The following is a 14,303-nucleotide window of genomic DNA, read 5'->3' on the forward strand; positions in this document are numbered from 1 at the left end:
AAGTGCCCATATGTGAAATGTTGTTTTGTTATGCATTTCTGGCAGTTTGATTATATAATTGTTTTTAATTAATGCTTGTTCTAAACCAACCACCGTAAGTATTAAAAAGTTAAATATCTGAAAGCTTGACACTTCAATCAAATACAGATGTTAAAGTGGAGAAAACACCACTTAGCATCAGAAACAAGTCAATTTCGTTGCTTGTGATGAGCAGCCATTCTAGTACTGCCTTTCTAGAACAATTTTTGTACTAAGAGTTTCTTTCAAGTAAATCAAGCAGCAAGGAATCTAAATTAAAATCTTCATTAGTACGCTTCCCTTAATTCTTTTTAGGGCTATTTTAGGGCTGTTGATGTGAACCTAGTATTTGGAAGTTTGTGATTTTCTGCAATTTTGTGCCTGAAAGACTGATAATTTAATAATTCAATCATCAGTATTTACAGAACATGTATCCTGTGTAGCATAATATTAGCACCGTACAGCTATACTGTGTGGATTAATACTTTAAGTCAAATATATTAATAGTCTCTCTTAAATCAGATAAAACTAAAACTTCAGGTCTGAAGAAGGTGTATTTAGTGTGCTTTTTAAAATCCCTCTTTTCATATGTATCAGTTTTTAATGAAACCTTCCCATGACAGAGGAAAGTGGTGGCATTGCAGTTATCTTTGTCATGTGTCTGTCTTTGAGGTGTCTGCAGCTCACATTTGTTTGCCACTGATTATCTCTACACTGATTATCAGGTTCTGTGTACTCTCTATGTTGATTTAAGAGGCTTGCCATAGTTATAGAGCCTTTGATTCTATGGTAATGACTCAATATTTATAGCTACAAGCAGGATAATGTTTATCCTATTTTTACTACTGCTATAAATAACTATCTGCTGTGCTCAATAGCAACTCATTGGCCAAGCTGCCCTTATGACCTGTCTTTTCTGTCTATAATTTCTTTTCACAAGAAAATGTGTTACTTAACTTCTCTAACCTTATTTCCAGGATGTGCAATACTTTTGAAATTGGAAGTTAAATTGTACCTACAATACAGGCAGTTAAATCAGAGTTACATTAACTCTACAAAAGTGAAGGATAACTTTGAAATTACTTCATTAACCTATGTTAGTGGGTTGTCTTACTCAAACAATTGCTTTTCAATGTGTGACCTGTTGGAAAAAGAGGAGTTTGTAAATATAGTTGTTTTTTTTTTTAGGTAAATGCATTATAAATGTCATTTTTTTTTTTTTGCCAACAATATTATTAGATTATTAATCTGTTTCTTTGATCACAGCTAAACACCTCTAGTTTTCTTCAAAAAATGTAGCAAAAATTTATCTAAATTTAACAAAATTGCTAGGAATGCTGATTGTTTCTGCCTTTTTTATTGTCATAAGGAATCAGTACCAATGTTAGTTACCAGAAAGCACTGCATGACTACCTCCAAATTAATGTAAAGCACATATTTGATCAGGATTTGACTTGACAATTAATTACAAAGTCATATATTTTAATTTATTGCAACAATACTGCTCATTTGGTCAACTACAATAACAAATTAGAGCTGGAAGAGGCTTTTTGTTCCAAAGTGATTAATTTGTTCCTATGTGCAGATTTATAAATTCAATAATTTAGATTTACTTGTTCTCACTTCTAGGAATTTTATAGACTATTTTAGCATTTTTTATAAATTTAAAGAAGGTTCTAGTTTGTGTTTTGTTAATTGATTACCTTGCCCTTCATTATTTTTATTCACCTAGAAAATCTTATGATATTGCTCATTCGCCTCATACTTCGATGTCTGTACATACCAAATATTATATAAACTGCTGATTTTTTCAAAGGATTTACCTATATCTTCATATTACTACTCTAGATTGTTTTCCATCTCCAAAAGCAACAAATTCTCCTTGTGTATGCAGAATTCAAAGAACCGTCTCTGTCATTTATGTCAATAGATCTGCATTATTAGGATAATAAGACAATATTTCTCTCTGTTCTTGTACTGTAAGTCATGTTTTTTTATTTCAATATCTAGAAGTTTATAATAACTTGCTGCTCATTTATTTGTGGTGGATTGACCCTGGCTAGGTGCCAAGTGGCTGCCAAAACTCCATCGCTCCATCGCTCCATCGCTTCCCTCACGAGCTGGCCACGAGAGAGAAAATATAACTGAAGACTTGTGGCTGGAGATAAGGACAGGAAGAGACCACTTGCCACTTATGGTCATAGGCAAAACAGACAACTCAGAGAAATTATTTTATCACCAATAACATCAGAGTAGGATAATGAGAAAATAACCCCCTGAAATTTCAAAACTTTCCCCCCATCCTTTCCTTCTCTCTGGTCTCAATTTCACTCCTGTTCTCTGCCTCCTCCCTCTCAGCTGCACAGGGAGATGGGAATAGGGGCCGCAGTCACTTCATCACATGTTGTGTCTGCTGCTCCTTCCTCCCTTCACTCTATTCCTCTGCTCCAGAGTGAGGTCCTTCTCATGGGAGACAGTCCTTCATGAACTTCTCCGATGTCAGTTCATCCCATGAGCTCCAGTTCTTCATGAGCTGCTCCAGCATGAGTCCCTCCCATAGGGTTCAGTCCCTCAAAACTGCTCCAGGCTGGGTCACAAGTCCTGCCAGCAAACCTGCTCCAGGGTGGGCTTCTCTCTCCACAGGTTCACAGGTCCTGCCAGGAGTCTGCTGCAGGGTGGGCTTTCCACTACTGCCTTTAGCTGTCACTTTAGCTCTTTTACTTCTGGTTAAAGAATTGCAGAATTGCAGTATATTGATTTCCAGACTGACTTGCAAAAATTTTATTTATTTATCTCCTACACTTTACTAGTGAGTGAATAACACACATAAAATTTCCCTTGTCTTGCCTTTGATGATCTCAGAATTATGTTCCACTGGCCCCTATATATTTTGTCAGTGCTTATAATAATAAATTTACTTCATATATAGGATAAAAGTCTGTATTTCATTACTGACTCTTCGCTGAGGATGCACATAACATGACTGCTGTGTAGTGAGGAGAGACTATATCATCCTCAGCATCATCATATTAGTGTAATGTAATGGTGACGTGCTTTTTTTTTCCCCCTTTATGTACACATACCAGATACACACAAAGCAGTTTACATCTAAACATAGGAGGAAGAAGTTGTTTACAAATTAGGATTGTTTACATATATCGTTGGTTGTAGGGCCATGCGGTAAATATGAGTACTCAGTTAAAAGTATTGAACATACTTGGAATCATAAAGTGGAATGAATTAATAAGGTTTTGTTTAAGACCTAATGGACATTTTCCAGGAAGAAAAAGAAGAAAATCATGAGCAGAAGATTATTCTCCTCTTGGAAGATTCTCATGGCAAAAATATAACAGTTGCATGACCCAGAATTTTTCCAGTGCCGGGTGGATCTCTCTAAGTATTCTTTACTTGGTTACTGTCTTTGGAACAAAGAAATCAGTTATATCAGTTGTCATAGCCATCAGGAACTCTCTGAAGACGTATTCCTGCTAATCTTCAATTTCTTATCATTGTGTTTTAATTTCATCCTTACAAAATTTTGGGAAACTTACTTGAAATGGCTGTATATCTAGCATCTTTTTTTCCACAGAGAGTATTGCATCATGGGACAGTGAACTTAACTTTTTCAATTACATGAAGACCATCACTTTTAATACATCCAGATTTTTAAAAATATTTTTATTAAAAGCCTGTGTTAAATGTCCATGTGGTAGCCTTTTAGGCCAGTGTAACTTGGAGGCTTTTTCTTAGACTATTTATGCCTTCTATTGGGCTTATTCAAGATTTCCCCCCCATCCCTTCCTTCTCTCTGGTCTCAATTTCATTCCTGTTTCTCTACCTCCTCCCTCTCAGCTGCACAGGGAGATGGGAAGAGTGCTTGCTATTTGTGTTTTTTAATTCAGAATTGTGAGTGGAATCTGATGTCATTGAGTCATTGTTACTTTAATTATTTCTGATACAAATCTTTCTTGAACCCAATCTCATTATTTAACTCCATAGTAGCTTCCTATCCCAAATCTGTAAACTAAACTTTGGATTAATTTTTAATTATGGACATTTCTATTTGAAAAACATTATACACAACAGTTGCAATATAATTTTAATTAAAAGTGTGATAATTAGCTTTTTTTATTCCAAATAAAAATCAGTTTATTTTTTTTTTATTATTAATACATCATATTAGCCATAAAAGGTTAGTCCCCAGTTTGGTGCATGGCATTAATTTCTATACTTTTTTAAAGTATAACAATAGGAACTGTAATTGTACTTAAATAAAGCATAACAACAGGAGTCAACTTTACGTATGTATGTATTATTATAAAACCCAAGAACACATGATAATATTCTTGATCAAATCCCATCTTTTATTGAGTTTCTCACTACTACAGATATGGCAGGAAGTTGAAAAGTGCAACTTCAGATTCACTGAATATTTGCATTTCTTTTTAGATTACCGACATAATGGGAGAGATCTTCAAAGTTCAACACTGTCAGTGCCAGAGCAAGTAATGTCATCTAATCATTGTTCTCGATCAGGGTCCCCTCACCGTGGAGATAGTATAGGACGGACTAGATCGTGGTCTCCCAGTGTCCCTCCCCCACAAAGGTAAACTCTTCTTGAACTATGCAGTTATGTAAATTAAAGTGGTATTGATCTTGTACCAGTACTGGAAATCATCTCCAGACTTTCACAATGGCAATGAATTGGTTAGATCTTTCAAAATTACATAAAGCCAATAATATGTTTTTTTTTTTTTTTTACATTTAGTGATGTGCCTAATTTATATATAATTCTATGTAATTTATGGTTTATTATTGCTATTTATTTATTATTATATGATTACATAATTGTATCTTACTCCTGCCTATTTATATATGGTTTTTCATCAAAATTCAGTGCAGTCCAATCAAAAGAAAGAAAAGTATCTCTCCACATTTTCATTTTCCAGAGCTATTTACAGGTGCCATGTTTTATAGTATGCGATAGTTTGATATTTCCTTAGCAGTCATATGATAGTGGATGTTTTCAACGCTTTTATTTCTGTAGAGTTAAGATTCTGGGGAGCTTCCCTTGCTCCCTATAGAAGCTTCCTTTCTACTCTTTCTTTCATACTTCCAAATCATCAAGAATAAACTGACAGACATATAATTTAGTAGTAAAAGATATCAACTCCTGATCTTGGAAGACCTCTGGTAACTATTTATCTTGAGAAAATTAGACCAGGAAATTTCTTCCAAAAGCTAGTGCTTTTGGATAACATCTAATAATTGATTTAATACTCTGCAGGATAAACTTTCTTAAGAGAATAGAAACAGAAGGATAGATGTAAATGGGAATGAAACATGTTTTCCAGCTCTTTTGTTGCTATGTATGAGTAGGTTTCCAGATGATGTAATTCAGTTGAAATAAAAGTAGAAGTTTTCTCTTTTGCCCGTAATGTTCACAATTCCCCTTTGGTACTGAAGATCTGTTATCCAGTATTTCCTGGCAGGCCCATGTTCCTTTCCCTTTCTTTCAGCCATCCTGATTCTCTTGTGTTCTGCTTTCCTTTTTGTTATCTTTGTTCTTTTTGTTAAAATTCTCTTGACTTCATAGTATCTAACTTATGTTTTTACTTACCATTTCCTCTAATGGATGTAGCCTATATGATGTCCTTTTGCATTAGTGAGATATTAGGATTCCAGATTATCCCCCATCATCTCATACAGCTAAGAGGCAGAAACTGTGTGTTTCTTCTTGAAATCTAAATCCATCTAAAACCAAGTCAGCCTGACCTGAAATGAGACATAAGTGGTAGACACAAAAGGGCCTATTCGGATTTTTACTATACTGATTTCAGCCTAAGTAATTGCCTACGCTAAATCTCCAGAGGTTATTTGTCTTGGATATAGACATAAATGTCAGCAAAATCTCTTTGTGTGTATGTTTGTGTCTTTATGTTTTTCTGTCTGCATGTATGCTGTGTGCATTTTGGGCGGAACTTTTACCCAAGCTGGTAATTAACACTTGTTTAACATCATTGAAAAATCTACTTTTCATTTTCTTGTAGTCTTGGATTTCTTTACATGTTCAAAATCTCTTGCTTTTTAACTTTCCTAAAGCTAAATTTTTAAATAGAGTTTTGAATTTATTGCAGCTGTTTCCTACAATGTCAGAATGAAATGCATTATTTGTATAATATTTCCCTGCCCACACACCAAATCAGTTCTTTGAGGACTTGTTGAGCTCAGAAAATTAGGTTATGAGAGCTTGAGGATTTGTAGAAGACAAATATAATATATGGGTTACAGAAATACTTTTTTTTGTTCTACTGAAAATGCAGGTCTACTCAGGAAATCTATAAGAATTATCAATCACATTTGCACCCTGTCCAGGTGAATTTGTTATACATGTTATACTCTATAGATGTCCTAACTGCAGTGAGCATTCTGCATGCCCAGAGATTTCCCATTAGTCACACCTCTGCAGGCAGGAGGTTTTGGGCCATAGAAGTTGCTGTTATTTTTTAGAAACCATTTTGCAGTCCTCAGTCCTACTTAACTTTTTAAGAAACTCCACCAAAGGCCCACTGCATTGTAGCTGACAAGAAATTTTTACTGCTCTTGTTACTTTTTACTAGCCAAAGTAAACCCGATATTTGGATTCATGAATGCCAGAGTGGCAAATGCTTTATGACAAATGAGGTGTATCTGAAGGCAAAAGTTTATGTGTAATGCAACATCTTTATAGCACTTGTGTGCAGAAATAAATAATGTCATGGCAGCAGCAGTGAAGGATATATGTACAAGTCAACACTAGCCAGAAGTACAACAGGTACCAAAAGGACAGACAAAGTGACAAGAAAGGAAAGGGGAACTGAATAATGTAAAACAAAACAAAAAAAAACCAAACCAAACCAAACCAAACAAAAACAAAAAAAAAGAAACTGAGGTTCACACTAGTGCAGGTTGAAATAAAGGACAGGAGACAGAAGAATTTATTGGTCTTGAAATTGTGTGGAGGGAAGCATCCAATTTGTTATTTTCAGATCAATACAAAACAATTATGTTTTCATTATCCAATAATTATTACAGTAAACCATTGTCTCCTGTTTTCCTATTCTTGTGGATTTGTTTTACAGAGCGCAAAAAGTAAAGTAAGTGTGTGTCAGTAGGTATTGATAGATAAACTGTGCAAAACAATCGACTGGCAAAACTTTGGTCTCATTTAGTACAGGTGATCTTTACCCAAACCTGCACCAACCCACTAATTGGGTACCACATACAGTCCTGTTTTTAAATTCAGATGACAATGTTTTCAACAGGCTAAACTCTACTGTAACAGCCACAAGTCCCCATTGTGTCTGACTACAGTGTACATCTTTATAGTAAAGCCAAAATCAAGAACTCATGAAAAATTATTTACAGTGTATGTTTCTGTCAGAAATGAATTTTTGCTTGAAGTCTGGAAAGACTAATGAAATGTTGTGCAAGATTAACATTTTTTCATGAAGGAAATGAAAAAGCTTTCCTCTTATTTCTAGAAGAAACACATTGGAACAAAAAAAGAGATCTCTATCCCTATCATGGACTTGGCACCATCTTCTAAATGAGAAATTTTTTTTTTTTACTTTAAGATTTAAAATTATTTTACTTTAAATGTATGGAAAAGTCTGGTTGGCTAAAAGATATTGTTACCAGCATGATTGCTGATAATTGTTTGTACAAACCAGTGAGAGGATGTCATCCAGGCACACTCAAAACTCAGGATCTGGTATCTTCTATCCTCAGTCGGAATGTGGATCAGGGACTGCGAGGGACTCGATCCACTCCGGTGCATTACAACACCCTGAACCGGATGGACAGACACCGAGCTGTAGATGACCACTACTCCCCAGACAGAGAGAGGTAAGTACCTGGCTGCAATTAGGAACAGCTGTAGCCTACAGGCATCAACGTGAGTAACTTCAGTATGGTAGCTTGCTAAAATAAATTACATACCTAATCCCAGAGATTAGCATTTCTCGTTTATCCACTGGTACATTACAAATTATCAGTGCACATAAGGCTGACAAAACTGTCCAGTGAGTGTATGTTTGCCAGGAGGGAATCTGAAAAAATCTGTGAGAAAATGTATAATAGCTGAATAGTTTAGTTGTCGTTTTTGTGTGTTATATCAATGAATTCTTTAGGTACTAAACATCTTTTTAAAAAATCTATCAGTAGACTTTGTTGTATTTGCTGCTGAATGAAGAGGCATAAAAATAGATAATTTCAGCTCAGTATTAATGTAATGCTCCCTTTGGATACAGTGCAGTTCACAAAGTAACAAAAGTATATTCTAGTACTGTGTTCTGTTTTTGTCTTTGCTCAACCTTCTGAGACACTTTGTAAAAAAGAAAAGAAAACAAATTATTAGGACAGCATGTATGAATTCAGAGTCTTTGTGTTTAGAGGCACATCTGACTATGAATAATGTTTTGCCTAATGGAACTTCCCAAACTGTAAGCAGAGCTTTAGCAACATCTATGAATTTTAATGATGTAAAAAAGAATTGCAGCAATAATTGAACGATGTAGTTAATTTTGCTGAATTAATTGTGGCAATGACTTAATGACATTAAAAAAATTATTGTTTTTTTTTCACCTCATTGTCTTCAGGTAGAAAATCAAAACAAAAAGCATTTATTACCTTTAATTTTTAAAATATTTCAGCTCTTTTTCACCAGGTTGAAATTCCTGTACTTTATAATGAGAAGCATAATTTCTAGCTTTTGTCTAGTTTTATAATTGCATATAACAAGGAGTAATACAGATATGTTTTGTAATCTTGAGTATAGGACTAGTATTTGAAGTTAATGTTTTTACAGATAGCTATTACAGGTTATTCTTCACATGACATCAAAGCTCATCTTTGGAGTTTCTAACTGTAATACAAAGAATTCGAGAAATCAGTGCGTTTTTGTTAGCAATATTGAACAGAAAAGTTTAATATTTGTTAAGAGACCAGTAATGTGATGGTCAATGCTTGTATGGAATGCAAGACAATATTTTTCAGAAGATTAAACCCTAACCCAAACCCTAATTTCAGAAAATAAAAATAATAATTAATTTTTCCCAAAGGCATGTTACCAAAAAAGTATCAAAAGGAATTAAAACCCAAATCTATTCAAAGTGATTTGTAATTTAATTTGGTGAATAAAAAAGTCAAATGGGCAAAAATAAAGCTAATGAAAAATGGTGAAGTGTTTATCATCTAGAATAGGAACTGTATTCATTACAATACAGTAGATCAGAAGTCAACCTCTTTTTTGCATTAAAATATTTAATATTTCAATTTAAATTATGGGGAAAAAACCTATTTGGTTGATTCATTAATATATTATTTTCATACAGAAGGCAATAACTTGAAGATTCTGAGCAGTTTCCTTAAAAGATGATTACAGAATGTTTTTGGGATACAATGTTATGTTGATTTTTAGACCAGTCATCCTTGAAACAGGATTGAAACTCATCCTTAGAGCTTGTGTATGCCTTATGGAATGCTGCTGCATTTGCTCACTGTGCAAGTTCATTTGTTGCCTCCCAGATAAATATGTAGCTGTGAAAGGTTGCTTGAAGTTTGGTACCACAATGTTTTTCCATCCCTTCAGTCAAATAATCCCTGCTGGGCTGACTTGATTTAGAGAAAAATAATTGGTTTTTTTAGACTATGTCAGAAAAACAATGTCAGAAGATTGCTGGAAATGAGATTATTGAATTTTCACGACTGTTCTAGATTAAAATGTGTTTGCTTGATAGGGGTGCTCTGAATCTCTGAACTCAGTTTTATATGTTGTCTGTATTTTCTAAAACCCACTGAGAAATTCTCCTCTTCGCACATGGTGAGTGTTTGCTTGTGCAACACTTATCAATAACTTATTGATAAGTTATGCCTCTATTGTAACATGCAGTCTCTGAACAGGAAAAGACTATTTCCAGTATTAACAGTGAATATTTTTAAAATTCCTTGCTAATTTGACAGTGATTTTATGCATGGAAAGATTATTAGATTACAAAATTTTTTAATGAATATTTGTGATACTGTCACTGCTATATAATAAAACCCCAATGGTATCCCTAAAGTAGCTATTTAATAGTATTGCTCCTGAAAACTTCTAGAACTGCAGGCAGTTGGGAGAAGTTGAAAACTGCAATTTTTGTATAGGTTTGTAATCTCTCTACATGTTATCCACACTTGGCTCTGAAAACAAATCACATATTTCCTTCCCACAGCTCTGATGTTTTCTTGTTTCCATGAAACAGCTTTTGAAGCTGTTTTGAAGTACCATCTTGTAGACATGCTCAGTTGCTAAGTTAAAGTATGACTGAGAATATAATTAAGAAAATACTTTCCTTCCTTTTCTAGATAATTCAGCATTAAGTTCTCTAATGTATGTGGCACCGAGGAGTTAGTTGAAACCACATACAAAAAGCCTAATGATCTCAAGTTTAATTGCAATGTAAACATTCCTTCAAAATTGAATGCATAATTAGAATAGAAAATAAAATTATTTTTAAAAGCCCTGAAAGACACTTTAAAAAAAATTAATTGGAGATAATTTTAATTTAAAAAACCAAACCCTTAAATATGTAAAATATGGCTATATCATATACTTATTTTTGTATAATGTAAGGGTAAATTTACAGTATAAATTTGCATCTGTTGCTGTATTAACAAAAGTGTCAAATTGTATTGTGTACACTGCTAACTCAAATTGAGAAACCATGTTCATTTGTTACCTGTATATTTAATATAGGTCTACTAGTTAATTGTTATCAAAATGTGAGGTTTTTTGTGGGTACTCACAATCTTATGAAATAGCCAAGATTTGTAATGTAAAGAAATATGAATGGTTATGACCTAATATGCATCCAAGTTCCATAAGAATATTTATCTGTAATGGGATAACCTCGTAAATGTCAATTTGACATGTTTTGATAAATTCTCTAAAACTGATTTTACCTCACTTGGGAAACTGAAACTAATCAAACTATAGAAACTATTGAGAAAATTTTGGAAACAGTTGGATTTAATCTCAGAGTTTTATATTTAAACAATCAATATAATTAGGTGAATTAGAGGAAAAATGTGAGACTCTTGGCATAGTTCCAGAAAGAAAAAAACAAACAAAAAAAGCACCAAACTATACCTGTGTGTTTCTTTCTGAAAGATATATCAACAGTTAACAACAAACACCAAGACAGTGTGAGAAAATTGTACTCAGGCCCACAATGTCAACAAACTTAGATATTCAGCAACTATAATTTACCTATATTTGACATGTGAGGTGGGTCCTCCCTGAGGAATAACATTGCTAATGGTGAATTTAACATAGGTATGTTAATCCAGAGCATGCTGAGAATGCCTAACTCAAATAGTCTTGCAGGAGAAATGTATGAGAAAGCTCCTAAAGTATGAGTGTTTTTCTGAAAGGTGCTTAAAAGAAAACAAGAGAAAAGAGAAAAATTATCCACTATTCATTCATCAAAGCTATTGCACAGTTTCCATTTGAAAGAAGAAAAGTTGCTACCTGTTTTGTTAAACTAATAAGGTAGTCACAAGCATGGTTATTTAGAGAAATATTGTCCATTATTTTAAAATCACTTTAAAGATGTTATCTGGATGTGCTGGGACTAGCAGGACTAGCACACCCTTATTAATGAGGGGAGATTTCATTCACATATTTGAATACACACTTGGTTTTTTCAGTCTGTTGAAAGCATGTGGCTTGGATTTTTTTAACATGAAGTAAATGTTGAAATATATGCCAAAAAATTCCATTTTCTATAATTAAACCAGTGAATACCAAAATAATTCACTACAATGTGCCTGTTACATGTTAGCTAAAACACAGTGTAAATACCTGCTTCTATTATTTGACACAAAATTAAAGGTGGGCAAGAGCAACATCAATTTTACATTTCTAAATGTCATCTTAAACCATGCAATTGCATTATCTATGGGTAGGAGGCTCCTAATCTAATACTGCTATTAAATAGATGTCAGATTAGGTCAAACTAGGTAAAGATTTTTTGGATACATTTTTCCATATTAAAACACTGAAAAGAACGGATTTTTTTTTCAATGTGTTTATTAAATACACAGCTGAATAATATGTAATTCACTAGTCATTTATTTATTATTTAGTTAAAATTTACTGTAAAATCATTTAAATGCAGATTAAAATACAAAGATATTGTAAAGTATAAAGGGTTCCTGATGCTTTATTTGGAAATTTTGGGATAATTTTTTCAGGTTTCAGTTGTGTCTATCATGTGGGTAACAAACCCACATGGGATATGTAATGTCATTGTTTTGCTTCTTCAAATACCCAGTAAAGTGAAAGAAATGCATTGCTGAAAATTTGCTTATAGCTATGTTATAAAATGTTTGCATCAGTTTGAATCTCAATAATTGCAGTGTTTCTTTAAGTTCTTTTTCTCCTTTCAAATCACTGTTTAATTGCACAATTATCTGCACCACCCACCTGGTGCCTCCATGAGTCTGCTGAAGCATGATTATCTCCAACAGGGATGGTGGAGTAGGCAGGTGGTAAAGAAGAAGCTTTGAGTCAAATTAAAAAAAAAAAAAAACACCACGAAGAGTCATAGATCTATTCCTCAGAATAAAATGCACAAAATGCACACACAGATGAAAAAAAGAAAGAAAGCCTGTGTTAAAAAGATTGCAGTTTTGATAAAAGACTTCAGCGTTGCACCTTTGGAGCAATGATTTAAAATGCAGCATGGGGAGCACTGTGATAATGTGATACTGACTTACTTATTTAAAGTCATCTTGATGGAATGTGTGTCAGCTGATGATCATCTGCTGATAATTGCTATTGTTTCACAACTAAAGTCTTCAAATTGTCAGTTACATTCTGATGGAACATTTCTAGGATTTCATTTATTCCATCAGATTAGCAGAAATTTCTATAGAATTGATGTAGCAAAAAGCATCAATACCATTATTGGTGGAAAAAAATGTTGATATTTATAAGTAAAGAAAGACTGTTTTTTTCTTTAAAAAAAACCCCAATTATTAAATAAAATTATTCTAATGATATATTCAATTAAATATTGCAGGTGAAATTACATAACCAGTGCTTTATTCTTGAATGGCATTTGACATTATTTAAGAGTTAAGAGCTCGACTTCACATTTTATTCACATAGCTGGTGTGATTTGCCAGGTGTTTGGGAAGCAACATGGAAAACATTCTACCACAGAGAAGATTAACTGTTGCTTTATTCAGATGAGAATATAACCTTTTAGAATGGCATAACTGGAGCCTGAAAAAGTAACTAGTTGTAGTAGTTGCTTTCCATTGTTGAAATGAGTAAGCTGGTCATAGAGCTGTGCCTTTTCTCTGAATCCACATCACGTTATTATTCCCAACTCCTTTTCCCTTGAACAATTCTGTGCTCAACCTCACAGTCAATGTGATTCCAAGCACAATTTTTTACTTCATTCCTTCCCACAGAACTTTCCCTAAATTTCATATGGCAGCTTTCTCTTTTTTACCACTTTCAATGTCTCTTTCCCGCTTAAATTTCTAACTGGTCAACCCCAAGAACCACCTGTTTCTTACTCTGCAGTCTGATTAAGCTAATTTCTATTTTATCACATTGCTAGTTTTTCAGAAAATTGTAACTTGACAAATTGGGGAGTGTTTGGTTAAAGGCAAATTCATACCAGTAAAAAATTATATTTATTTTTAAACAATTTAAATAATTTTATAATTTTCCTACATTTAATTTGTTATTTCAGTTGAGAAAATGTAAAGGAGTGTTGCTAAAAATAAAGGATAATACTATTGCAAATGATACAATATTTTGCTTTAATTGCAATCAGATAATACACTGGAAACAGCTGAATATGGGAATATATAAACAGTGATAGGATGAGAGAAATTTCTTGTGTCAACTGAATTTCATTCATGCAGGCTCTAACAGAAAGGAGCACTAAGACTTATTTTGTGTCTAGAATTATTTATGGATATTTCAATAAGCACAAGAGTGTAATAATACACAGTACTTTAGCCTTTCCACAAAAGCACTTGGGAGTCTGCTGTCCACTCTAGTAGTGAAGCTGGAGTGTCAATCAGATTTTAGGCTCTGGTCACAGAGAGTGAAAATTAAAAGGAATAAATTATCTCCTAAATGCCTCTTCTTTACTATTAAATAAAATATACCAAGCAATAGAGAGCAGGTTAAACTCCCCTTGCATAGGAAGAATAGAAAGGTATTCCATGAGGCCCAAGGG

At 33.5% G+C, this 14,303-nt stretch overlaps 1 protein-coding gene across 38 annotated transcripts in view; it reads left to right on the forward strand.

Moving 5' to 3' along the window:
* The window catches only part of RIMS2 (regulating synaptic membrane exocytosis 2), a 447,198-nt gene that overhangs the window by 278,886 nt on the left and 154,009 nt on the right, over positions 1-14,303 (forward strand). For all 38 annotated transcript variants that reach the window (XM_053972036.1, XM_053972112.1, XM_053972077.1 and 35 more), the window contains 2 exons: positions 4,468-4,624; positions 7,789-7,905. In XM_053972036.1, the coding sequence (XP_053828011.1) occupies positions 4,468-4,624; positions 7,789-7,905 (274 nt within the window). The remainder of the gene's footprint in view (positions 1-4,467; positions 4,625-7,788; positions 7,906-14,303) is intronic.

The sequence above is a fragment of the Vidua macroura genome, chromosome 1, assembly GCF_024509145.1.
Source record: "Vidua macroura isolate BioBank_ID:100142 chromosome 1, ASM2450914v1, whole genome shotgun sequence".
NCBI lineage: Eukaryota > Metazoa > Chordata > Aves > Passeriformes > Viduidae > Vidua > Vidua macroura.